This window comes from Salmo salar, chromosome ssa10, assembly GCF_905237065.1.
Source record: "Salmo salar chromosome ssa10, Ssal_v3.1, whole genome shotgun sequence".
In the NCBI taxonomy this organism is placed as follows: domain Eukaryota; kingdom Metazoa; phylum Chordata; class Actinopteri; order Salmoniformes; family Salmonidae; genus Salmo; species Salmo salar.
Genome location: NC_059451.1, coordinates 30,702,534 through 30,729,258, shown reverse-complemented (window position 1 = coordinate 30,729,258; position 26,725 = coordinate 30,702,534). Strand labels below are relative to the sequence as shown.

Sequence of the window (26,725 nt, the reverse complement as noted above, 5' to 3'; positions counted from 1 at the left end):
TGTTTCGTTATAGCCTATTTATTTTTGTTACAAGCCGTGCTTCGTTAAAGCCTATTTATTTTTGTTACAAGCTGTGTTTCGTTAAAGCCTATTTATTTTTGTTACAAGCCGTGCTTCGTTAAAGCCTATTTATTTTTGTTACAAGCCGTGCTTCGTTAAAGCCTATTTATTTTTGTTACAAGCCGTGCTTCGTTAAAGCCTATTTATTTTTGTTACAAGCCGTGCTTCGTTAAAGCCTATTTATTTTTGTTACAAGCCGTGTTTCGTTAAAGCCTATTTATTTTTGTTACAAGCCGTGTTTCGTTAAAGCCTATTTATTTTTGTTACAAGCCGTGCTTCCGTTAAAGCCTATTTATTTTTGTTACGCGTGCTTCGTTAAAGCCTATTTATTTTTGTTACAAGCCGTGCTGCTAAAGCCTATTTATTTTTGTTACAGCGCTAAAAGCCCATTTATTTTTGTTACAAGCCGTGTTTCGTTAAAGCCTATTTATTTTTGTTACAAGCCGTGCTTCGTTAAAGCCTGTGTAAAGTTAATTTGTTTCAATGTCCCGGTAGGCACCTGCGGCTTATAGACATGTGCGGCTTATTTATGTTAAAAATAAAAAATAAATTTAAAAAAAATCAGTGGGTGTGGCTTATATTCAGGTGCGCTTAATAGTCCGGAAATTACGGTAAGTTATAACCTGTTGGGGCTAGGGGGCAGTATTGAGAATTTTGAAAAAAATATGTGCCCATTTTTAACTGCCTCCTACACCAACTCAGAAGCTAGAATATGCATATTATTGTTCAGGTTTGGATAGAAAACACTCTGAATTTTCTAAAACTGTTTGAATGGTGTCTGTAAGTATAACAGAACTCATATGGCAGTCAAAACCCTGAGACAAATTCTGACAGGAAGTGGTTACCTGATGTGTTGAATTACCTTTAAGCCTATGCCATTGAAACACACAGGGGCTTATTAATCTTTGAGCACTTCCTATGGCTTCCACTAGATGTCACCAGTCTTTAGAAAGTGGTTTGAGTCTTCTACTGTGAGAACTGAACGAACAAGAGCCTTGGAGCGGTGGTGGCCGATTAGACTCTGGCGCGCGAGTTCATGTTGGGTACTCTCGTTCCAATACGTTTTAAAAGAGAATGCAATCGTCCGCCTTGAATATTATTCATGTTCTAGTTGAAAAAGGCACTAATGATTTATGCTATACAACGTTTGACATGTTTGAACAAACGTAAATATTTTTTTCCCCCTCGTTCATTTAGACAAGTCCGGCGGGCATAGATCATGTGCTAACAACACAGAGCTTTTTGGACATAAATTATGAGCTTTTTCGAACAAAACTACATTTGTTATGGACCTAGGATTCCTGGAAGTGACATCTGATGAAGAGAATCAAAGGTAATGGATTATTTACATAGTATTTTCGATTTTAGATCTCTCCAACATGGCGGTTAGTCTGTATCGCAAAGCGTATTTTTCTGGGCGCAGTGCTCAGATTATTGCAAAGTGTGATTTCCCAGTAAGGTTATTTTTAAATCTGGCAATCCGGTTGCGTTCTAGAGATGTAAATCTATAATTCTTTGAATGACAATATAATATTTTACTAATGTTTTCGAATAGTAATTATTTAATTTGTTGTGCTGATTTGACTGGCGGTATTGGAGGGAAAAGATTTCCTCAACATCAACGCCATAGTAAAACGCTGTTTTTGGATATAAATATGAACTTGATAGAACAAAAAATGCATGTATTGTCTAACATAATGTCCTAGGAGTGTCATCTGATGGAGATTGTCAAAGGTTAGTGCATAATTTTAGCTGGTTTTCTGCTTTTGGTGACGCGTGTCTTTGCATTGACAAAACATTACACACAGCTATTTTCAATGTACTGTCCTAACATAATCTAACTTTATGCTTTTGCCGTAAAGCCTTTTTGAAATCAGACAACGTGGTTAGATTAAGGAGATGTTTATCTTTCAAAGGGTGTAAGATAGTTGTATGTTTGAGAAATTTGAATTATGACATTTAATTGTTTTCAAATTTGGCGCTCTTGATATTTCACCTGTTGTTGATAGGGTGTACCAGGGGTGGGACGCTTGCGTCCCACATAGCCCATAGAGGTAAAAATAAAAAAGTGTTCATTGTTCATTCAGTATTGTTATATATACTGCTCAAAAAAATAAAGGGAACACTTAAACAACACAATGTAACTCCAAGTCAATCACACTTCTGTGAAATCAAACTGTCCACTTAGGAAGCAACACTGTTTGACAATACATTTCACATGCTGTTGTGCAAATGGAATAGACAACAGGTGGAAATTATAGGCAATAAGCAAGACAACCCCAATAAAGGAGTGGTTCTGCAGGTGGAGAAAAGTTTTAAAGGCTGAAGGAGAGGACGCATCAATTCAGTCAACAGATCAGGTATTTTTGGAAAGAGGGAAAAAAAAACAATGGCGAACCCGGCGATTCATAACGTTTGGATCGGTTCTCTTACTGATGCATGCTTCGTTTGGATTAGTCAGGGCTCCCGCAGACTGATACACTCACATCTTAAAAACTTGAACCGGGGACCGATGAGTATGGGTGAGTCGTTACATCCCTACTAGATAGCAGGTGTGTACATCTGTGTGTGTGTGTGTGTGTGTGTGTGTGTGTGTGTGTGTGTGTGTGCGCGCATTTGTCTCACTGGCATAGTTGTTTAGGTCAAACTGTAACAGAGCATTCTCCTTCTCCTTGGGTTTCTGTTTGGTCTCATCCTTCCTGCGTCCAGCAGGGTCTTTACCCCCAGTACGCACCACTCCCCCACCTGGGGCCGAGTCTGGGTTAGGGGCCGCTCTGGAGGGGAAGAGAGAGAGAGACATGTTAGGGAAGGAAAGAGAGATGGAGACAAGAAGACAGGCCACTGTACAGAGAAGCAGCAGATTTATTTAAAAAAAAACAAGATGGGCATCCCAATAGTGCAAAAACTTTAGGCTCTATAGTAGTCCTTTCTGATAACACAAAATATAGTAGTGTAATAGAGGACATTGCTTTCACATCAGTGAAGGTGAGGAGACAAGGAAAGGAAACCGCTTTAGACTATTGAGATGCAGCCAGAAAGGGAGAGGAAGTGATGTGTACCCAGTGTATTCTCCTCCAGAGAGAGGGGAGACAAAACATTTATTTATATATAATATATATATATATATATATATATATATATATATATATATATATATATATATATATATATATATATATATAATAATAATAAATAATAATAATAATATATAATAATATAATAATATAATAATAATAAATATATATATAATAATAATAAATATATATATAATAATAATAAATATAATAATAATAATAAATATATAATAATAATAATAATAAATATATAATAATAAATATATATAATAAATATATATATAAATATATATAATAATAATAAATATATATATAATAATAATAAATATATATATAATAATAAATAAATATATATATAATAATAAATATAAATAAATAAATATATATATATATATAAATATATAAATATAAATATATATATATATATATATATATATATAATATATATATATATATATATATATATATATATATATATATATATATATATATATATATATATATATATATATATATATATATATATATATAATAATACACCAAAACACACAGCCAGCAACTAGAACAGGATACGAAAGGAGATGAGAAACATTTGTCCTTCAGGAAGAGAGTGCTTCTACAGCTCTTATTCACACACACAAACGAAAACAGAAGAGCATGGAGTTTCGTTGTTTAATAAGATATTGTTCATTATGTTAACCTGTTTGGGATAGGGGGCAGTATTTTCACGGCCGGATAAAAAACGTACCCGATTTAATCTGGTTACTACTCCTGCCCAGTAACTAGAATATGCATATAATTAGTAGATTTGGATAGAAAACATTCTAAAGTTTCAAAAACTGTTTGAATGGTGTCTGTGGGTATAACAGAACTCATATGGCAGGCCAAAACCGGAGAAGATTCTATACGGGAAGTGCTCTGACCATTTCTTGTCCTTCTTTAGCCTCTTTATCGAAAATACAGGATCTCTGCTGTAACGTGACATTTTCTAAGGCTTTCATTGGCTCTAGGAAGGCGCCAGAACGTTGAATGATAGCTCTGCAATCTCTGGGCGAAAAACAGCAGGGGCTTTGGAGAGTGGTCCTTCTGAGGACAATGACACTGGAGCGCGCGTGCATGTGACGACTCCATGTTTTTCTATCAGTCTTTGAACGAATACGTCGTCGCCCGGTTGGAATATTATCGCTATTTTACGAGCAAAATGGCATAAAAATTGATTTTAAACAGCGTTTGACATGCTTCGAAGTACGGTAATGGAATATTTTTGTCACGATACGCGTCACCGTTCGGATAGTGTCTTGAACGCAAGAACAAAACGCAGCTATTTGGATATAACTATGGATTATTTGGAACCAAAACAACATTGGTTGTTGAAGTAGAAGTCCTGGGAGTGCATTCTGACGAAGAACAGCAAAGGTAATCCAATTTTTCTTATAGTAAATCTGAGTTTGGTGAGTGCCAAACTTGGTGGGTGTCAAAATAGCTAGCCGTGATGGCTGGGCTATCTACTCAGAATATTGCAAAATGTGCTTTCACCGAAAAGCTATTTTAAAATCGGACACTGCGATTGCATAAAGGAGTATCTATAATTCTTAAAATAATTGTTATGTTTTTTGTGAACGTTTATCGTGAGTAATTTAGTAAATACACCGGAAGTTTTCGGTGGGTATGCTAGTTCTGAACGTCACATGCTAATGTAAAAAGCTGGTTTTTGATATAAATATGAACTTGATTGAACAAAACATGCATGTATTGTATAACATAATGTCCTAGGAGTGTCATCTGATGAAGATCATCAAAAGGTTAGTGCTGCATTTAGCTGTGGTTTTGGTTTTTGTGACATATATGCTAGCTTGAAAAATGGGTGTGTGATTATTTCTGGCTGGGTACTCTCCTGACATAATCTAATGTTTTGCTTTCGCTGTAAAGCCTTTTTGAAATCGGACAATGTGGTTAGATAAAGGAGAGTTATCTTTCAAATGGTGTAAAATAGTCATATGTTTGAGAAATTGAAATTATAGCATTTTTAAGGTTTTTCGTATTTCGCGCCAGGCGCTACCATTGGATATTGGCGAGGCGTTTTAACAGTGAAGATATAACATGCAAACAGTCAATGAATAAGACTAAAGGCCAAACCAAATCATGGTGTGAGATTGGTGGATGACTCACCCTCTGCGTACAGCCTTGCCCCCTCCTCGCCTCTCTCCCTTTCCCCCTGCGTAGCTGCGGCCTGGTTTGGGTCCGCTATTCCCCCAGCGGTTCTGCCTCTCCACCGGACGCTGACTGGAGAAACTCCTCCTGCCTCCGGCGGGCCCGGCTGCCTCGCGTTTGGGTGTCACCCCTCCCTCGGTGGGGGTCCTACTGGGGGGTGCTGAGCCTTGAGGGGGTAGGGGGGCTGGTGTCGAGGGCTGGGCAGTGCAGCTAGCAGCTTCCCGCGCTCCCCTCCTCTCTTCCCGTTCTCTACGCTCGTTAAAGTCGCTACTCTCCGACGCCGTCTCCCACTCCTCGTTGGCCTGGTCAGAAGAGTTCTGCGTGGACAGGTCAGGTGACTTGGTGCCCACGGCAGAGGTGGTGGGAGGGGTGGAGTCAGGCAGGGCTGGGTCAGAGGTTAGGTCAGCGGCTTTGGGTTCCTTATCTACAGGCAGGGTGAAGGGGGCCCCTGGAGCTCTGGAGAGAGTAGGGGACAGGGAGACAGGGCCAGGCACTAAGGCTGGGACGGGGGCAGTGGAGGTGGGTCCTGGTCCTGTGTCTCCTCCAGCTAAGACTGCAGCCTCTCTCTCCTTCAGCCTCCGGAAGCGGGGGGGTTTGTCCTGTCTGGGGGGTCGGGCTGGCCGAGGGCGACGGGGCCTCTCTCTGTCTCTGCTACTCTGGGGTCCCCCCTCCCCAAACTTCTTCCCCTCGAACTGTCGGTCTCTGTCCCCTCGAACGGGCCGTCGGTCCGAGTGGTGGTCCCAGTTGTCATAGCGTGATGACGAGGGTTCTGTGTCCTCGGGGGCGGAAGGTCTCCATGGGTTTAGAGGGCCATTGGGAGGACGACTCTCTAGTTCCTGGTCGTCTGAGAGGAGCTGACCTAGGACCTCCTCTCTCCCTGGCTCCCCCTCGCCTGCTGTACAGTCCCCCTCTCCCCCGCCGTGAAGGATCTCCTTTGGGCAGGAAGCCTGGCTTGGGCCTTCCCTCATCTCCTCCCCTGGGCCCTCCTTTCTCCCCCAGGTGATGGGGTCCGAAGCCAGGTTTGTGTGGTCCGGAGCGGGGCTCTCCTGGTATTTCACTGTGGAGCGGTCGGGGTGGTTTGGCACTGGGCTCACGGTCTGAAGCCCCAGTGTCGCTAGCGGACTCCCGTCCTCCTTCGCTCTCCGAGTCGGTATCGGAACCACGACGCCGTCTGCGTTTGGGCATCACTTCGAAGTCTGAGCTCTCGCTGCGCGTCTCGCTCTCTTCACGGCAGCGGAAGGCAGCAGCGCCACTGACGGCAGGAAAGTCTGAGCGCGGCTCCTGATAAGGGTACTCCCATCGACTACGACCCCGGCCACCTCTACTTCGACCAATGTAAGTCCCCCGGAAACTCCGTCCTCGAGAGTAGTACTCCCCTCTGCCTCGGCCTCTAAAACCATCAGCCGGCCAGTCTCTCTCTCTGTCCCTCTCCATTTCTCTCTCCCGGTCTCTTTCCCTCTCCTCACGGCGGTAGGTCCGTGGGGGCAGGTTGGGCTCCTTCCTAGAGGGTAATTTAGGTTCAGGGTTTTTGTCATTGGTCGGCAGTTGGTCTGTCTTGTCGTCCTGGGAGGCTGGTATCGGGGCATGTGAATCTCTGGATCTCTGGGGGCCCTTCCCAGACCCCTCTGTCTCAGGGGCCTCACTCTTCCCATCCCTCTCCCTCTCGCCGTGGGGTCTGTCCCTCTCCCTCTCGCCGTGGGGTCTGTCCCTCTCCCTCTCGCCGTGGGGTCTGTCCCTCTCCCTCTCGCCGTGGGGTCTGTCCCTCTCCCTCTCGCCGTGGGGTCTGTCCCCGTGGGGTCTGTCCCTCTCCCCGTGGGGTCTGTCCCTCTCCCCGTGGGGTCTGTCCCTCTCCTTCTCTCCGTGGGGTCTGTCCCTGGGACCCTCAGACACCGCAGCAACAGCGGAGGCAGCTTTCACTCCTCCTCGCTCCTCCTTCTTGGGTCTCTCCCCCTTTTCTCCTCTCTCACGGTGTCGCTCTCTCTCCTCCCGCTGCTCTCGCTCTTCCTTCATGTCTCTGAGTACAGGTTTCTTAATGGGTCCAGACCTGCGTACCGGCCTCTCTCCCCCTGGTCCGTCCCTCCGGCCGGCCCCAGACCTCCCTCCCCAGCGCAGCTCAGCCTTCTGCTTGCTGGGGGCCGGCTTCTCTAGCTTGAGGAGGCCGTCAGCTGGAGGTGTGTCCCCGTTGTTGGCCACAACAGCCTGGGAGAAAGGCTCTTTACTGGCCTTTATATCTTCCGCGCCTGGCCTCTCTTCTGGATCCTGGAGCTCAAGTGGCTTTGTGCCCTGGTGGAGGCTGTCGAACCTGGGCTCATCCAGTTTGAGGGAGTGGCTGGAGCCCTGGGAGATGGTTCTATGTAGCATGGCCTGTCCCAGAGCCTCCATCTCTCCAGTGGGCAGGCTAGGCTCCACTGGCTCAAAGGGAGACCCACCAGGCCCTATTTCTGTCTGCAGGGGTTCTGGAGCCTCCTCTGGGCCTGGGCTGAATCCTGACAGGGGCTTTGTGGGGTCTCTGAAAAGGTCTGATTTGCCACAGGGTTCCAGGGGATTGTGATCCTGGCTGGGGTACATGGCTGGGAGACCCCTTTCCATCTCCAACCCAGAGTCCAATCTGGGAAAAGGAGAGATGTTTTAATAAACTTTTTTTTTTTTTTTTAACTCTACGAACTTGGTGGACAATTGGAGCACACTTGATGACAGAAGGGCTTTTGATCTAAAGTGGCTTCCTCTTATTACCATCTACCGTGGAGGCAAGAAAAAAATAAGAAAAAATTGTTTTGTTTAACTAGGCAAGTCCATTAAGAACAAATTCCTACTTACAATGACAGCCTAGGAACTGTGGGTTAACTGCCTTGTTCAGGGGCAGAACGACACATTTTTACCTTGTCAGCTCGGGGATTCGATCTAGCAACCTTTCGGTTACTGGCCCAACGCTCTAACCACTAGGCTACCTGCCGCCAGGTTAGTGTAATAAGATGCAGCCTGAGTGTTGTCTACTCACCTGCTGTCCTCGTCCTCCCGTCCTTTAGGGGGTGTGACAGAGGGCAGGGGTTCAGTTTGGGGGTATGGGTCAGACCCCCATACTATGTGCGGTTCAGAAGGGAGACTATGGTCCCGTATGGGCCTGGTCAGGTGGTCGAAGGAATCAGAACTGGAGCTGTCCCCTGGCTCTCTACGAACTATCTGCTTAGGAGGAATCCGCCCTGTAGACGAGGAGAAGGGACAGTCAAAATGTTATTTTTATATCTCTAACAATTCATGGCTTTTGTGCCAAACACATACAGGGCAGCAAATCTCACAGAAAACAAGCAAACCTAAACAGTCAAAACAGACACAGCCGTACCAGGTCCAGGGTGCATGTTTGGCATGTCGAGCGGTTGTCTTCCAGACATAATGCGGGGGTCCATATATGACTGCATCATGAGCCAGCGGGGGTCAAAGCCCATGTTAGCCAAGTGCTGCTGATGCTGGTGGTGAGGGGGGCCGACGGGCTGGTACAGGGAGCGGTGCTGCTGCTGGGAGGCAGCTACACATCCTCCACCCGCACCTCCTCCTGATGGGGACACAGCCCCACCACCACCCCCCTGCTGCTGTTGCTGCTGCTGCCACTGCTGCTTCATCTGCTCCTGCAAGGAGAAAAAAGTAAGAGTTAGATACAGGGATTCTCTTCAAAATAACATGGACAACATTAAAAAAGATGGAAAGTAATGGAATTTGGTAACTGTTTTCTATATCCAATTTCACATCTGAAATTCCTCTTGGAAAAAATGAAGCAACACAAGTCCAATACCTGCTGCCTGAGGAAGCGCGGGGGCAGAGACTTCTGGAACTGTTTAGAGTATCCAGAGGTGAGAGAGGGGCGCATGGCAGCCCCCACCTCTCCCTCAAGGTCCAGGGGGGCCACAGGGGCGTCCTCACCACTGAGGGGGTCCATAAGGGGCAGAGTGAGTGGCACAGGTTCCTCCACTAAAAAGAAAGAGAGAGAGAGAGACAGACAGTCACACTGAAATTAAACAAAACCTTGACATTGAAATAAACAAATAGTGGCTCTGCTTGGAGTGAAAGTGTGGGAGGTAAAGCAGCTGGTTAATTTATGTTGGTGGAAACACAGGGCTCTGCCAGGGGGCTCACCTCTGCTCTCATCGGTGCTGAAGTAGTCTCTGATAGGCATGGGCGTCAGTCTCTCAGTCTGGCTTTCCTGCACCAGAGGGCTCACCTCACTCAGTGGGCCAACCAAGCGCAGGGGACCCTCTCCGAGCCGAGGCTCTGGGGGTATGGACAATGGTCTCTGGACTGGAGGGCTGGGCTGGCGAGGCACAAACTGGCTCTCTTCCTTCGCACTAGGCTCTACTCTCTCCACCCTCTCAATCCTTTCCCTCTCCACACTCTCTCGGTCTTGGAGAGGGGCTGATATGTTCGGGGGCTGAGAGGAAGGGGCAGGCTGCGATGGTGTAGGTTTGGAGACAGGGGGAAGAACAGACAAAGGAGGTGTGTCTTCACACACAGCTCCAGTCTCTTCATTGGTTGTCTCGGCGGCAGGGCCGTGCTTGGCATCTGTTGCCGGGCGGAGTTTCTCGTTGAGGCGTTTGAGTTTCTCTGCGCAAGCGGCGAGTCTCTGCTCTTCCATCCTCCTCTCCTCCTCTTCTCTCCTCCGCCTGGCTCTTTCTACTGCTTCCGACAGGTCTTGCTTCTTGTGTTTCTGGCGCCAGGCCTCGCACTCCTCCTCACCAGCAGGGGGAGGAATGGTGGGGGGTTTGGTCACGCGAAGGGCTCCGCTGCCCACCGAGTGCCCACCTGGCTGACCCTAGAGAGATAGAGAAAGAGGGAAGAAAGATGAATAATACTACTAGTTTACCTTAACACCTCCAAAACCTAAATGAACTTGTATAGTAAAGCTCTTGATGGCGCATTAGTCCTGGACCCCTCCATCCAGTTAAACACACCCCAAACCAAGTCAACCAGCCACCTTCAGCCTCACCTGGTGGTCCTGTGGTGGGCCAGTCTTGTAAACCCCCTTACTGCCTGGGGAGGGCACCCTGGGGTCCCTTCCATCTACCCATGAGCCTTTGCTGCCCTCCTGGCCGTCTGACGGGCGCTGCACCCTCATCCGCTCCACTTTACCCATCCACTCCCTGAGTGAGTAAGACAGAGAGAGTGCAATGGTTAGGAGTTTTAGTAATGCCTAGGCTAACAGTTTTGAGGTGTAGAGAAAACCAAGGTTCAAACACAGTCTATCACACCCAGGTAGTGAGGCAGAAAAGGAAGCACCTTCAGTGAGACTCACCAGTTTTCCCCTTTCTCTTTGGCGGCATGGTTCTCCTCGTCGTCACTGAAGTTGAGTTTCTCTGTGTAGTCAACCTCCATCTGAGCTCCTGGAGAACAGATAGGGAGAGATGAGGGTTACCGTTACATCGAGTTTACGTGAAAAGCTAATAAAACGTAATGAAGGCAAAGAATCATTATGTATAAATACAGATGAGTCTTACCAGCCCAGCCCTCGTCAGCCTCTGTGTCCAGGTTGTCAAGCTCTTTGAGCTCTGTGGCGCTGATGATGGAGGGTCTATCTGGGTCCTTGATCCAGGCCTGGGGGGGCCCGTGCTGGGGACGGACCCTCCTGGGGACCCAACACACAGGAGGGTCAGTACACTGAGGAATGGGTGATGTGATGTGAGGTCTAGGAAGTTGTGTTGTAATAATGATGAAGAGTGTTGGGATGTAGACGTGTGTGTGTGTGTGTACTCACCTGGCTCCATCCTGTGGAACAGGGTATCTGATGTTCCCTGGCACTGGAGCAAAGGGCATCCTGGGATACGCATTGAACATCTAGAACAGGACACAGAAACACACAACACCCAGCCATTACTAGGAGTATCCTACTCTGCAAGGTTAAAGAAATGTTTAGGAAAGTAGCAACTATTGTCAAGAAAACATCCCACATCAGGTAAGACATTCTACATCTTTTTATTCACCTTACGACGCCTGGCAACAAGAGCTTATCCAATTTGTTGCGATTGTTTTCCTAGTTCCAGCCCAGTCACAAGCAAAACATCATTACATACAAATTCGATGTCAAAACTATTACAGAATTACAAAGATATGTTGAGTAAAATTCTAGAAAACATTTAAACGTTTGTTATCTAAGCTACCGGACTCGAATATGTTCCGGGATTCATCCGATGCCATTGGAGGAGTTTACCACCTCAGTCACAGGCTTCATTAATAAGCGCATCGACAACGTCGTCTCCACAGTGACCGTACGTACATAACCCAAACAGAAGCCATGGATTACAGGCAATATCCACACTGAGTTAAAGCTGCCTCTTTCAAGGAGCAGGACACAAATCAGACGTTTATAAGAAATCCCGACTCCAACGAACCATCAAACAGGACTATGATCGAATCCTACTACACCGGCTCTGATACTCGTTGAATGTAGCAGGGATTGCAAACGATCACAGATTACAAATGGAAAACCAGCCGCGAGCTGCCCAGTGACGCGAGCCTACCAGACGAGTTAAACGCATTCTATGTTCGCTTCGAGGCAAGCAACACTGAAGCATGCATGAGAGCACCAGCTGTCTGGGTGACAGTGATCAAGCTCTCCTTAGCCGACGTGAGTAAGACCTTAACTTCTATGGGCTAGGTGGGACGGTAGCGTCCCACCTGCGGGACACAGCCAGTGAAATATCAGGGCGGAAAATTCAAAATGTCATAATTCAACTTTTTCAAACATACGACTATTTTACACCATTTTAAAGATACACTTCTAGTTAATCTAACCACATTGTCCGATTTCAAAAAGGCTTTACAGCGAAAGCAAAACATTAGATTATGTTAGGAGAGTACATAGACTAAAATAATCACACAGCCATTTTCCAAGCAAGGACATGTGTCAATAAAACCCAAAACACAGCGAAATGAACCACTAACCTTTGACGATCTTCATCAGATGACACTCCTAGGACATTATGTTACACAATACATGCATGTTTTGTTCGATAAAGTTCATATTTATAGCCAAAAACAGGATTTTACATTGGCGCGTGATATTCAGAAAATGTATTCCCACCAAAACGTCCGGTGAATGTGCACATTAATTTACAAAAATACTCATCATAAACATTGACAAAATACATAATTATTTTAAGAATTATAGATAGACTACTCCTTTATGCAACCACTGTGTCAGATTTTAAAATAGCTTTACGGAGAAAGCACATTTTTCAATATTCTGAGTACATAGCTCAGCCATCACGACGAGCTATTCAGACACCCGCCAAATTCGGGGCAACCTAAACTCAGAATTAGTATTAGAAATATTCTATTACCTTTGCTGATCTTCGTGAGAATGCACTCCCAGGACTGCCACTTCCACAATACATTTTGTTTTTGTTCCAAATAATCCATATTTATGTCCAAATTCCTCCGTTTTGTTCGTGCGTTCAGAGCACTAGGCAAAGGGTAACGCGCGAGCGCGGAACGAGAGACGAAAAGTCAAAATGTTCCATTACCGTACTTAGAAGCATGTCAAACGCTGTTTAAAATCAATCTTTATGGTATTTTTTATGTAAAATTGCGATAATATTCCAACCGGACAATAGCATATTCATTCAAGAAGAAAAAGGAGAGGCGCGCTCGTGGGACCGAGCATAATCTTCTTTGTCGCCAGGCAGACCACTCAGTAACTGAGCTCCTATTATCTGCCCAGTGACAAGAAAATGCTCAAACCACTTTCTGAAGGCTTTAGACAGCCAATGGAAGCCATAGGAAGTGCAACGTCACCCCACAGACACTGGAGCTTCGATAGAGAATCAAAAGAAGAACTACAATTCTCAGACTTTTCACTTCTTGCTTGGATTTTTCTCAGGTTTTTGCTTGCCATATGAGTTCTGTTATACTCACAGACACCATTCAAACAGTTTTAGAAACTTCAGAGTGTTTGCCATCCAAATCTACTAATAATATGCATATTCTAGTTTCTGGGCCAGAGTAGTAACCTGTTTAGGATAGGGGGCAGTATTTTCACGGCTGGATAAAAAAACGTACCCGATTTAATCTGGTTATTACTCCTGCCCAGAAACTAGAATATGCATATAATTATTTGATTTGGATAGAAAACACCCTAAAGTTTCTAAAACTGTTTGAATGGTGTCTGCCCTTTCCCACCTGGACAAAAGGAACACTTATGTGAGAATGCGGTTCATTGACTACAGCTCAGCGTTCAAGAAGCTCATCACTAAGCTGAACATCTCCATCTGGATCCTGAACTTCCTGACAGGCCGGCCCCATGTGGTGAGGATAGGCAACGCATCCACCACGCTGACCCTCAACACGGGGGCACCTCAGGGGTGTGTGCTTTGTCACCTCCTGTACTCCCTGTTCACCCACGACCACCATTAAGTTTGCTGACGACTAGACGGTGGTAGGCTTGATCACCGATGAGACAGCTTATAGGGAGGAGGTCAGAGACCTGGCAGTGTGGTGCCAGGACAACAACCTCTCCCTCAACATCAGCAAGACAAAAAGAGTTGATCGTGGACTACAGGAAACAGAAGGCCAAGCACGCCCTCAGTGCAGTTATCACAACACATTATTTTCTGCGTTATAGCCTAACTAGATAATATGGCTTTAAAGCCCTGTGGAAAGTTAGGTAATTTAAATAAAACCAGAGGAAGAGGCAAACTTTAGAATACTTGTGAATTTGCGAGGCATGCAAGACAATTAAGACATTGCGAGATGCAGACTACCAAGACATGTGCGTACGGTTCTGCCTGCCCCTCCTCTCTGACGCTGGCCTTTCTGCTCGGTCTCTTCACTAGTGATGGGAGTGTGTGTTCAGTCTTCTGTCTGTTGCATGTAGAATATCCTAGCTTAGGCTATTCATGGATTCGATGTCGCCAGGAGACAGTATCTTCGGGCCAGTCTTGTGCGCATGGCGTAGGCTACTCTTCATTGCTGAGGGCGTTTTTGTCTCATAATATGAAATTACAGTAGGCTACAAGTATAGCCTGTATCGATTACTCTTTTCAGATATATCGGTATGTGGCCCCTTGAAAACGCCTTGGCTACAGCATGTTTGTCCGTTAGGGTAGGTTATATATACTACGTTTATTTTTACTGGATATTTGTGTATGTACTTTTTACCCATTTTTCTCCCCAATATTATGATATCCAATTGGTAGTTACAGTCTTGTTCCATCATATGGACTCGGGAGAGGCGAAGGTCGTCCTCCGACACACGACCCAGCCAAGCAGCACTGCTTCTTGACACCCTGCTCGCTTAACCCAGAAGCCAGCTGTACCAACATGTCGGAGGAAACATTGTACAACTGGCGACCATGTCACCGTGCATGCGCCCTGCCCACCACAAGGAGTCGCCAGAGCGCAATGGGACAAGGACCACCACCGCATGGGTCTCCCGGTCGTGGCCAGCTACGACACAACCCAGAATCGAACCCGGGTCCGTAGAGACGATTGCGATGCATTGCCTTAGACCGCTGCGCCACTCAGAAGGCCGTACACTACGGCTTTTTAAATGCTGACACGAAACCTTCTCTGGAGATACGAACTACATTTTACTTGTCTGTAAAGTAATGTCGCTGCTGAAGCAGGCCTAACTTCCATCACTAGGCAACCAGAACTGTCAACCCTAAACTGCCTGCTTCCTAAAAAAGTACTTTAAAAGTTTAGTTAAATATTGCAACTTACCAAGACATTTAGTCAATAGAAAGCACATCTAAAAAAAACTGCATAAACACAGCAGCACATCAATCACCAACTTTTGTTGTGGTCGGGGAAACAATACAGACCTTTATATGCCGGAGCAGAATTCTACTGTCTGATGTCACTTTATTTTTATTGTCTGAAAATGTATCAATTACAGACATGTTACTGTACCGCGTTCTGTGTCTGTAAAGGGTCGCGGTAGATATAAATGAATTACCCGGCCCTGGAGGTCATACATACATACATACATACATACATACGTAATAGGACTATTATTCTGCATTGTGAATGGACGTGGAATTTTAGCGATAAAAAGGCAGTTTAAACGTCACATCATTAAGAACCTATCATGGTCCAAACAGTCGTAAAGAGGGCACAACATTGCCTCTTCCCCAGTAGGAGGCTGAAAAGATTTGGCATGGGCCTTCAGATCCTCAAAAGTTCCACTGCTGCACCATTGAGAGCATCTTGACTGGCTGCATCACTGCTTGGTATGGCAACTGCTTGGCATCCGACTAAGGCGCTACAGAGGGTAGTGCGTACGGCCCAGTACATCACTGGGGCCGAGTTCCTTGCCATCCAGGACATCTATACCAGGCGGTGTCAGACTGTTCTCTCTGCTATCGCACGGCAAGCGATACCGGTGCGACGAGGCGTCTGAACAGCTTCTACCCCAAAGCCATAAGACTGCTGAACAGTTAATCAAATGGCTACCCTGACTATTTGCATCGACCCCCTTTTAATATGTACCGACTCTTGCACCAGCTCTATTCACACTCACTGGACTCTACCCCCCCCCATACACACACCACATATGCTCACACACACTCAGAGACACACTTCACAATCGTTACATACGCTGCTGCTACTCTATTTTCTATCCTGATTGCCTAGTCACTTTTACCCTTACATACATGTACATTCTGCCTCAATTACCTCGTACCCCTGCACATTGACTAAGTACCGGTACTCACTCCTTGTATATAGTCTCGTTATTGTGTTACCATTTCCTTTTTGCAGCATGTTCTTACTTTTTAACTCTGCTTTGTTGGGAAAGGGCTCGTAAGTAAGCATTTCATGTAGTATAAACACTGAAGCCAATATTCGTTAGCATTGGCATTCTCATTGGCTTTGACTGGGCGGGTTAGCTAGCTAGGTTTTTGTCACAACAGATTGCAATTATCCGAATGATATCTACATAAAACATTTTTGCACTGTTTGTCATTGATATTCCTTCTCTAACATTGCCATTTCAAGTATTGATCTTCAACAGAAAAGGGATAGAGCCTGCATTGATAACGACCATTAGATAGCCTAATATGCTAACTTGCAAACCCGCCCAGTCCAAGCTAATGAGAATGCTAACGAACGTCAGCTTCTGACCGCTTATACGAGGTGAAAAACTAATTAAAAATGTTTCTATCATTTTCCGTCACATATAATTAACATATCTTCAAATTGTGTGCACATTATGTTATAGTTTTGACAAATGTCCTTAATATTTAACAATGTTTTGCTTGTTTGTGAATGGGCCGTAAGCAGGAAAACAATCATGTTCGATCAGGAACATAATCAAGTAGGCGGGCATTATAAATGAATACCAAGTAAAATCAATAATCAGTCCATCACTTACGTAGGGTGGCATCATGCCCCTGAACTGGGGGTGGAACTGGGGAGGCACACCGGCAGGGGCCTGCTGGCCCCCATTGAGTTTAGGCTGGGCTGGAACAGAGGGGGGTTGTAGCTTGGGCTGAGAGGAGAGGGGTACAGGCTTGGCAGACAGGGGCAGCCTCTCCCTGACCTCTTTCTTCTCACTAGGGGGCACCCTGCCCCTCTCCTCCACCTCCCCAGGGGGTGAGGGGGTGCTGAGAGCTGCCCCTACCTCCTCTGGCCCACAGCTGTCCATCTCAGAAGGGCTAGCTGAGGTGGTCAGATTCTTGCCCCCACCCTCGCGCCAACTACCAACATCTATAGGGGAGCAGAGACAAGACAACACAGTCATTTCTGTGGTAGAGTAACAACCTTTGGGTCGGGTAGTTTGGTCCATCAGTTGCGGGTAGAAGAGTGCAATGCTCATGTTCTGAGGACAGACTGGGGAATGTGGGTGTGTATGTGGTTATGTGAGTGAGTGTGTGTTCGTACTCTGAGGTCGGAGGCTGGGTCCAGGTCCATAAGGCTCTTCCTCCTGCCCCTCCCCTTTCTCCGACTCTCCGGCCGCCTGCAAACTGGGGAACTCCTGGTGGAACTGGCTGCTCACACGAGGGGCTGCTCCATCTAGCTGTGGTGGTGGTGGCTTGCTGTTGGCCCAGGATCTGCTGCACCCTATAGAGGATGAGACCTCCGGGGGTTGGGGGGGGCCCTGGGTTAGGCTGGGGTGGGGGGGTATCGGACTGCCTGATACACACAACACAAAGAGGGGGGGAGGAGAGAGATCGTGGAGAGTAGTTGCTTATTATTAAGGCTGAGAAACAATCTAAAGACAGAAATAACTATGACCTAGTAACAGTGTATGTAGAGATTCAGTAAGGGACAGCCCTAGTATCTCACCTCTCGTCTCCTCCCTCAGGTCTGGAGGCCCAGCCACTGCCGTCCTTGGGGACAATGTTAACGTTGGGGTCGTTGCCCTTGTTCTCTGCCTTCAGGCTGGGCAGGTTGGCAGGGGGGGGCATGCGCGACTGACAGCAACCTTACCCAAACTCTGGAGCCCATGTCTGGCAGCCACTGGATGAGGGCATGAAACATTGACATTTATCAAGGAGCAGTTTACATAATCACATTTATTATCAGGGATGCAAACTGGTTAGGACCCAAAAAGGCAGAAAATGAATTGTGCGGAAACGTGTGACAAATCGTTGTGATTTTTTTGGGGCCTATTTTTTGAGAATAAGTAATGTATATAATACACATTTGATTAATCTCAAAACGGTTAACTTTCCAAACCACCATAGACAGAAAATTGTGTCCTGGGGTGGAGAGTAAGGTTCTTTGGTCTGCGTTTAAGGTTTATCATGACATGATAATAATCTCCGTATCCCCAGACAGGAATACATAGGAAAGAATTTGTATTTATTTTTGGAGCTCAAATTTGTTATCTTGGTTTTGTTTCTCCAGGTTTTGGATTTCCCATGATTTTTTAAATTCTTCTTCAGATCTACACGATTCAGATCAAACTGCAAATATCTCTGAAAAGCAATGAGCTCACATCCCTGCATTATGGACAAACCCAAACTGGCCTCTAGCCACAAGGAGAGGCAAACATTTTACAATGAGACCTTGAAAGAAATAAAAATACATGTGTGCACGTGTGTGTGATGGGAAGGGTGAGCGTACCTGCAGTTTTCTGGGTCTCCAGAGACTTGCCCTTGTACGTGTTGAAGAGGCTAAGGGTTGCATACTTGGTCTTGCCATCCTTTGCCTTGGTGCTCTGCCCTGACTTCTCTGACATTTCGCTGGAAACTCATTGAGTCTGGTCCTCTGGTCTCACCCCCAGAACCAGCCTCCTGCAATACAAATCAAGCTTTATTTAAAAGGTGCTACACAGATTTTTTTTAAATTACATTTGCATTGTAATTTCAGAAAATGTATATAATATACAGTGCATTCGGAAAGTATTCAGACTAGTGATGCACTGATATGACATTTTTGGCCGATACCGATATCCAATATTTTCCTATAAAAAAAAAACGGATACCGTCAATCAATATTTACAATTTCAGCAGCCTTAAGCATTCTAGTACAGTTAAATAGTTAAACACACACATGGACGCAGCGGTCCAAGGCACTGCATCTCAGTGCAAGAGGCGTCACTACAGTCCCTGGTTAGAATCCAGGCTGCATCACATCCGGCCGTGATTGGGAGTCCCATAGGGCGACGCACAATTGGCCCAGTGTCGTCCGGGTTTGGCCGTCATTGTAAATAAGAATTTGTTGTTAATTAACTTAGTTAAATAAAGGTTACACACACAAAAAAGTTATTTTGTTGGCATTTACGTATGTCCCCATTACCAGTAAAACATAATCAAAACCTATTTCTTTCATTTACTTACTGTGCTGTTTATTTGTTCAGTCATTTCATTCTCAACCAGGATTTCTATGGAATGCCGTTTGGGTCTTTGCGTGTCAAAAAATATACTATTTAACACTATTTGATGTGTCAAATAAGTTTGTTGACCAATCAGGACCTGAATATGACTGCACGTCACAATTTAACACGTTCATAAATGTTTTACGTAGTTATTACACATTGATTACGCCATCACTCGTATTTCATATGTCTCAACGATTCATCGATACGCATGCTATGATGCTGGTAAAGTTGTCTCGCGCATCTACTGCTGATCATAAAAAAAGCTATCTAGCTCATGGATGCAAACAATGTTCTTCCCCAAAAACAAAACGACAATCTGTTTCAGTAGCTATAGTTAGCTAGCTAACTATATAGATAGGTGTCATTATCAGGTAGCTAAGGGGGAAACGAGCGGGAAGGGGGGAGAGAGAAAAGGGGGGAGGGGGAGAGAATGAAGGTAACTCCACAGCTCTTCAGAGTGACGGAATGACTGACTAGGAGAGACTTTACACCTCTCCATCACAATGGCTTCTCTCCACTCGATGGGGCATGTCGTGTTGCCATGCCAACAGGCCCTAAGAGAGCAGCCTTTGTTGAGCCATGCGGCTGTGCTGCCTAACGGCCGGGAGCCATTCATAATTAATGGAGGAGCGATGTTTGAGCATGGAGGGGGCCAGGGCAGCTAACAGCACTGAGGCTAACAGTGCTGTTTCCCAAATGCTCAATGACTTCTGGTGGGTGGCATCGCTCCCACATAATGCTGATGGAAGACACTCTGATATAAATGAATGCCCAAATGGTAGAGCAGGACCCACTAATTGTTGTTGCAGATCTCTTACATTCAAAATTCGAAAGCTTTCACGATTGCAGTAAAAGTTTAACCTGTTAGGGCTAGGGGGCAGTATTGACACGGCTGGATAAAAAAACATACCCGATTTAATCTGGTTACCACTCCTACCCAGTAACTAGAATATGCATATACTTATTACATATGGATAGAAAACACCCTAAAGTTTCTAAAACTGTTTGAATGGTGTCTGTGAGTATAACAGAACTCATGTGGCAGGCAAAACCCTGAGACATTTTCTGACAGGAAGTGGATACCTGATGTGTTGTATTACCTTTAAACCTATCCCATTGAAAAACACAGGGGCTGAGGAATATTTTGGCACTTCCTATTGCTTCCACTAGATGTCACCAGCCTTTACAAAGTGTTTTGAGTCTTCTGGAGGGAGATCTGACCGAACAAGAGCCATGGAACGATGATGGCCCATTAGACACCTGGCGCGCGAGTTCATGTTGGGTACCCTCATTCCAATACGTTATAAAAGAGTATGCATTCGTCCACCTTGAATATTATTCATGTTCTGGTTAAAAAAGGCCCTAATGATTTATGCTATACAACGTTTGACATGTTTGAACGAACGTAAATATATTTTTTCCCCTCGTTCATGACGAGAAGTCCGGCTGGCTTAGATCATGTGCTAACAAGACGGAGATTTTTGGACATAAATGATGAGCTTTTTTGAACAAAACTACATTCGTTATGGACCTGTGATACCTGGAAGTGACATCTGATGAAGAGAATCAAAGGTAATGGATTATTTACATAGTATTTTCGATTTTAGATCTCCCCAACATGACGTCTAGTCTGTATCGCAACGCGTATTTTTCTTGGCGCAGTGCTCAGATTATTGCAAAGTGTGATTTCCCAGTAAGGTTATTTTTAAATCTGGCAAGTTGATTGCGTTCAAGAGATGTAAATCTATAATTCTTTAAATGACAATATAATATTTTACCAATGTTTTCTAATTTTAATTAGTGGTGCTGACTTGACTGCCGGTTATTGGAGGGAAACGATTTCCTCAACATCAATGCCATAGTAAAACGCTGTTTTTGGATATAAATATGAACTTGATAGAACTAAAAATGCATGCATTGTCTAACATAATGTCCTAGGAGTGTCATCTGATAGAGATTGTAAAAGGTTAGTGCATCATTTTAGCTGGTTTTATGGTTTTGGTGACCCTGTCTTTGAATTGACAAAACATTACACACAACTCTTGTAAATGTACTGTCCTAACATACTCTAAATTTATGCTTTCGCCGTAAAACCTTTTTGAAATCGTAAAACGTGGTTAGATTAAGGAGATGTTTATTTTTCAAAGGGTGTAAAATAGTTGTATGTTTGAAAAATTTGAATTTTGACATTTATTTGGATTCAAATTTGCCGCTCTTGAAATGCACCTGCTGTTGATGGAGTGCACCACGGGTGGCACGCTAGCGTCCCACCTAGCCCATAGAGGTTAACAAACCGAAATGTAATAGATATTTCCTCAACTCCGGCAGTTCCATTGTGTTTTTTCATTGTTCCCCTCTAACCAGGGACTGATTTAGACCTGGGACACCAGGTGGGTGCAATTAAATATCAAGTACAACAGAAAACCAGCAGGCTCCGGACCTCGTAGGGTAAGAGTTGAATACCCCTGCTCTAGGCAGTGGGCAAACTGATTGTATGAGCAAAAGCAAAGTCACAAACAGGCACACTGCGCTCACACCCTCCTAGCCATCCTAAACTGGCACACGCCTGCTAGCAGAGAACGCAGAGCGCCTGGGAGAGGGGAGGCGCGAGAGAGAGATAAGCAGAGCCACTTCCTCCACAGGGAAGGCCAGGCCAGCACCTACATGTGTCACAGCCACAAGGGAGAGACCCCAGAAAGGGACAATCAAGGACACAGAGTGTGAGTCACAGGGACAAAGAAGCCTAAACAGACATTCTGCTCCTCTGAATGTCATAAACAACCCCCCCCCCATAGACCTGACCAGCCTCCAAGTCCTTCCTTGCTTAGCCTTCACCTCTATCTGCCGGGTCTCCAGCCATACATTGTTCCCCTGATCTGTCAAGTCCCACATAACTCAGCCATGCTCCCAAAGAGGTCATTGCCCAGCCCTGCCCACCTGCTCAACCCAGACCCAAACCCTCATCCCAGCTTCAGTTCAAATCATGCCCAGTCCTCTCTCTCTGCAAACCAGCTCTACCCAATTACTCTAACATATAATATTCTCATTGAGATGTTTTTTTTTTAATCAAAAGTGACGTAACACATATAGTCCTTAGAACTCCAACCATGGCCCTTTGCCTCCAGGGAGAGCGGAGATGAAAGAAGAGGCGCAGAAGGCTCAGGAATGGGATGTCACCTCTAAGCAGATATCCTGATTTGTTCCTTGCTTTGCTTGCCTTCACCAAGTACATTCAGATCTCTGTAAATGAGGGTAAAGAAAACAAGGAAAGGAAACCTTTAGACCAGGGGTGTCATAATCATTCCATTGAGGACCTAGGGTCTGCGGGCTTTTGGGTTTTCCTTTCAATTAAAACCTAGACAAGCAGGTGAGTTCTTTATTAATTAGAGACCTAAATTCAACTATCAAGTACAAGGGAAGCGCGAAAAGCCGCAGACACTCGGCCCTCCGAGGAATGAGTTTGACACCTGTGCTTTATGCTGGGGTTAGTTGGTATGAGGTAGACGGCAAACCGGATGTCATTGTTTTCAATGAGAGCACGAAGGTAAATGCCGTTGAGGCTGGCGGTGAATGCAGTCAGCCGCCATGGTAGACGGGACTTGCCACCAGTTAAGATATTTCCACTTTCGTCATAGCGTTTGCACTGATTGTTTACTGAAATCACAATAGCAACGCATAACGTCGTCCTGGCTCGCTTTTTCCGTCACCAATTTTGGTATGGTGGTATGGCGGTATGCCGGTTTTTGCATGTCTCGTCTAAACGCAGCATTAGACTATCGAGATGGCCCCCATGGCAGGAAGCTACAGACAGACCCAAGATTGTGTGCACTGTGCCAGCTGAGGTGGATAGCAGCCGAGTCACCTCTCAGAGATACAACAGAAGTCAACAGATAGGCATGCAACAGAGGACCACCACACACCTAGAATGATCTGAAAACCCTAATGGGATTAATCCGCCATTTTGCTTCTATTCATCCTGTTTTCAGATAAGTGGACACGAGGGACAGGAGACGCAGCGAGGAAACCACTTTAGACTATTGAAATTCAGCCCATAATAAGTTATATTGAGCTGCAGCCTCTTGGGAGGAGGGAACATCAATATCTTCCAGCCTGTAGGGAGATGGAATTAGATGGTTCTAAATATTTTCCCAGTGATTGGGGACTAAAGCCTGCTGTTATCTTCCCTAACGCATATGCAAAACAGATGGCATTGAATATGGAATCAGCTGGACTATGGACCACTTTTGAGGACTTAACATCAAAGTTTGACTTGCGGGTGAACTATACACTGCCGGCACACAACAGGGCGGTGTGGCTTTCGGTTGGAACTTGGGACTAGGATCAGTATGACACTATCCCTCCATCTCCTCCCATGGACATGTGCTGACTTTTTAAAATCAATATTAATTTAAGTGGATCAATTCACTTTCCTATGAAATGGCTTCATCTGGCCCACTCTGAGGATTCGGAAAGACAGGTAGGTTGAATCACTTTGGACTGTTTCCTAAACCAATCTCCTCTGACACGCTGCACATGCTCACTCATGTCCTCACCACACTCACGACCAGGTCATTTGCATACCAGTCACACCAGAGAACACAATAAATACCTGCGTTGTCAGTGATCGGAATCAATGGTAGCAGAGGTTATCAACATGGATTTTGGTTCATATAATTTACTAATGGCCTTGTCCAGAAGAGGATCACGTTCACCGGAAAATGTTAAAGACCTGTGGACTGTGGTTGCCAACTGTCTGGGTAAATGTATTCCGAGTTGTCTAGAGAGGATGTTTATAGGTTAATACTTTTTTTGTTCATTTCTATACTGGGGACACGGACACTGTCACGCCCAAAACACAAAGAAATGTCGATGTAACGTGTTCAAACCTCTAGCAGTGCTTTTTTATTTTAGCAATAGTTCAAGGCTTGGAGATGGTATTAGAATCTCGGTGCAGTTAGCTAACTAACTGGTCAAATTGTAGTTCAACTGGTTCACCGCACCGGGCAGGCCGATGGTTTGATGGATCAGTTTTAGGTTGAGACATGATGGGTCACATCGGCAGGCGCCTTTTCTAGCCCAAAACAATCGAACACAAATTAACGATATCAAACATGATTCTAAACTACTAGAATACTATTGGCTGCAATCGTTCAGATTTACACGAAACTGCAGCATGGTGGGTTAAGTAGTTGAGAAGTCAGAACGATCAGTTTCGGTTCTTAAGTCGCCATCATCATCATCACATTCGGCTTTTTCTCAGTGGACGTACAGTGCTAGCTAAGTGGCCAACGTAGCTAGCGTTACACCATCACATCTCCTAACCTGCTTTTCACCACGAACTAGCTAGAAAATTATTGACATGGCGACCAACCTGTCACCGCCGGTCTCTCTTCTTCTAGTATGTCGTCTGGGTTCGGCTTGTTTTGTAGTATCCAAGCCGAGTGTGTGGCCGGCGGATTACAAAAACTGGCTAGCTTGCTAACGATAGCTAGTTAGGTAACTAGCGTGGTACAGTAGCTAGCATCCAACCATTTCCTCTCGACTTGCACGGGCCTCAAATCTATTCTGTGCCAACACGGTGCCCTTTCTTCTTTCCCGAGGTTTCCACCGTTGTTTGGACGTTAAGGGGGTCACGACTTGGGTTTCTGTCTTTTTTTTGCCCACCCGTTATCTCGTGTGAGACAGTGCTGCTCTCGTTTAGTGCTGCTTGCGCCGTGGCCTGTCTCACAATCAAAGATGGCAGACCGCCAGTCCATGGGTGTCTGACGTCATGACGCACAGAAGACGGCGGCTGCAGAGCGACAGTTTTGGGAGTAGGATGAAGACAGAGGAAGACGCGAATCGAGAGAATTTACTTAGTCCAAAATCTGTTAAGAGGGATAAGCCCTTTTGTATGGTGGTCTGAGTATCGAATTACCCGACGCTTATTTGATCGAATAGAAGTTTCGCAATGTTGAGGCTGTTACAAATGTACTGATAACTGGATACACGTGGCATTCCGGCAACTCGGAGAAAAACGAATTATGCCAAGTTCAAAACAGCTGGGAACTCGTTGTAAATAAGAATTTGTTCTTAACTGACTTGCCTAGTTAAATAAATAAACATACATAAATAGGGCTCCGATTTTCTGACCTGAATATCACCGACGTCATGATTTGACCTCGTAATTTCAGAGTTCCCACGCATATCTGCCCTCTCGTTGGCTAGAATTGTCCTACCTGATCTCGTCTGCCTTCAATCATTGAGGACATGCACTTTTGCTAGAGCGGTCACTCGGCTATCTTGTCAATATAATAGATCATCTTTGATGACGCCACAGGTGAGCAGATAGATTCAGGCCTTTTAACCACTGATGTCAGTTCAGTTTTGCATTTCCCCTCACAAAGAATTAAGGGTAAGGATGGTGTTGTGAGAATAAACTGATCTTAGATCAGTGTCTAAGGGCAACTTCTAGCTGGATCAAATTGTTCGGAGTGCTTGGCTTGGAACCCTACTGTAGCTCAGCTATGCATCATTAGCCCCACAGCTGACAATAACACCCTATGTACAGTTAGGGTAGTTGTTTCTCTAAAACAGACAACCAAAGATTGTTTGCAGTCGGGATGAGGCTTGTGGTTTACATTGGGTCCCAGTGGTATAAAGTACTTCAGTAAAAATACTACTTAAGTAGTTTTTTGGGGGTATCTGTATTTGACTTTACTATTTATATTCTTGACTACTTTTATTTCACTACATTCCAAAAGAAAGTAATGTACTTTTCACTCCATACATTTTCCCTGATACCCAAAAGTACTCGTTACATTTTGAACGCTTAGCAGGACAGGAAAATTATCCAATTCACACACTTATCAAGAGAACATCCCTGGTCATCCCTACTGCGTCATTAAACACATGCTTCATTCGTAAATGATGTCTGAGTGTGGCTCTGGCTATCCGTAAATTAAAAAAACAAGAAAATTGTGCAGTCTGGTTTACTTAATAAGGAATTTGAAATTATTTATACTTTTACTTTTGATACCTAAGTATATTTTAGCAATTACATTTACTTTTGATACTTAAGTATATTTAAAACCAAATACTTTTACACAAGTAGTATTCTACTGGGTGACTCACTTTTACTTGAGTCATTTTCTATGAAGGTATCTTTACTTTTACTCAAGTATGACAATTGGTAACTTTTTCCACCACTGTTGGGTCCTTGCTATCTGGCATCCTTGGGATGTCCCAACTCTTGACGTGCATTGAAGTTGGCATTTTAAATGGTTAAGATAGGGTTACGGTAGGGGTTAAGGTTACTGTTTAAGGTAGGGCAGTCCCAAGGATCCCCGAAAGCAATAACTGTTTACATCGTGGGCTGAGAGGCTAAGGCAAATGTCATTCATTTTTTATTTTTGAATCTAATCTACAATAATGTTTCAAATTCATAACTTGTTTTCATCCCCTAGTATTACATTAAAATGTTATTAAGCCCAACAAAGTAAATGTTGCTGGGCTAAAAAACATACAACATTACAAAGAAATTAAACCTAGAATCCTTAATTGAAACGATAAAAGTCGGCACCCTGCTTCA

The 26,725-nt window shown here is 44.8% G+C and overlaps 1 protein-coding gene across 1 annotated transcript in view; it reads right to left on the bottom strand.

Moving 5' to 3' along the window:
- LOC106613969 (protein PRRC2C-like) overlaps positions 1–24,935 on the bottom strand; it is a 48,285-nt gene extending 23,350 nt beyond the window's left edge. Inside the window, 18 exon segments of the mRNA XM_045688696.1 lie at positions 2,686–2,834; positions 5,304–6,133; positions 6,135–7,953; positions 8,344–8,545; positions 8,686–8,968; positions 9,133–9,308; positions 9,474–10,146; positions 10,321–10,474; positions 10,627–10,714; positions 10,829–10,956; positions 11,086–11,165; positions 16,702–17,036; positions 17,211–17,427; positions 17,429–17,462; positions 17,616–17,742; positions 17,745–17,789; positions 18,399–18,568; positions 24,527–24,935. Coding sequence (XP_045544652.1) covers positions 2,686–2,834; positions 5,304–6,133; positions 6,135–7,953; positions 8,344–8,545; positions 8,686–8,968; positions 9,133–9,308; positions 9,474–10,146; positions 10,321–10,474; positions 10,627–10,714; positions 10,829–10,956; positions 11,086–11,165; positions 16,702–17,036; positions 17,211–17,427; positions 17,429–17,462; positions 17,616–17,742; positions 17,745–17,789; positions 18,399–18,513 — 5,455 coding nt within the window. The 5' untranslated portion in view covers positions 18,514–18,568; positions 24,527–24,935.
- Between the last annotated feature and the right edge of the window lie 1,790 nt (positions 24,936–26,725).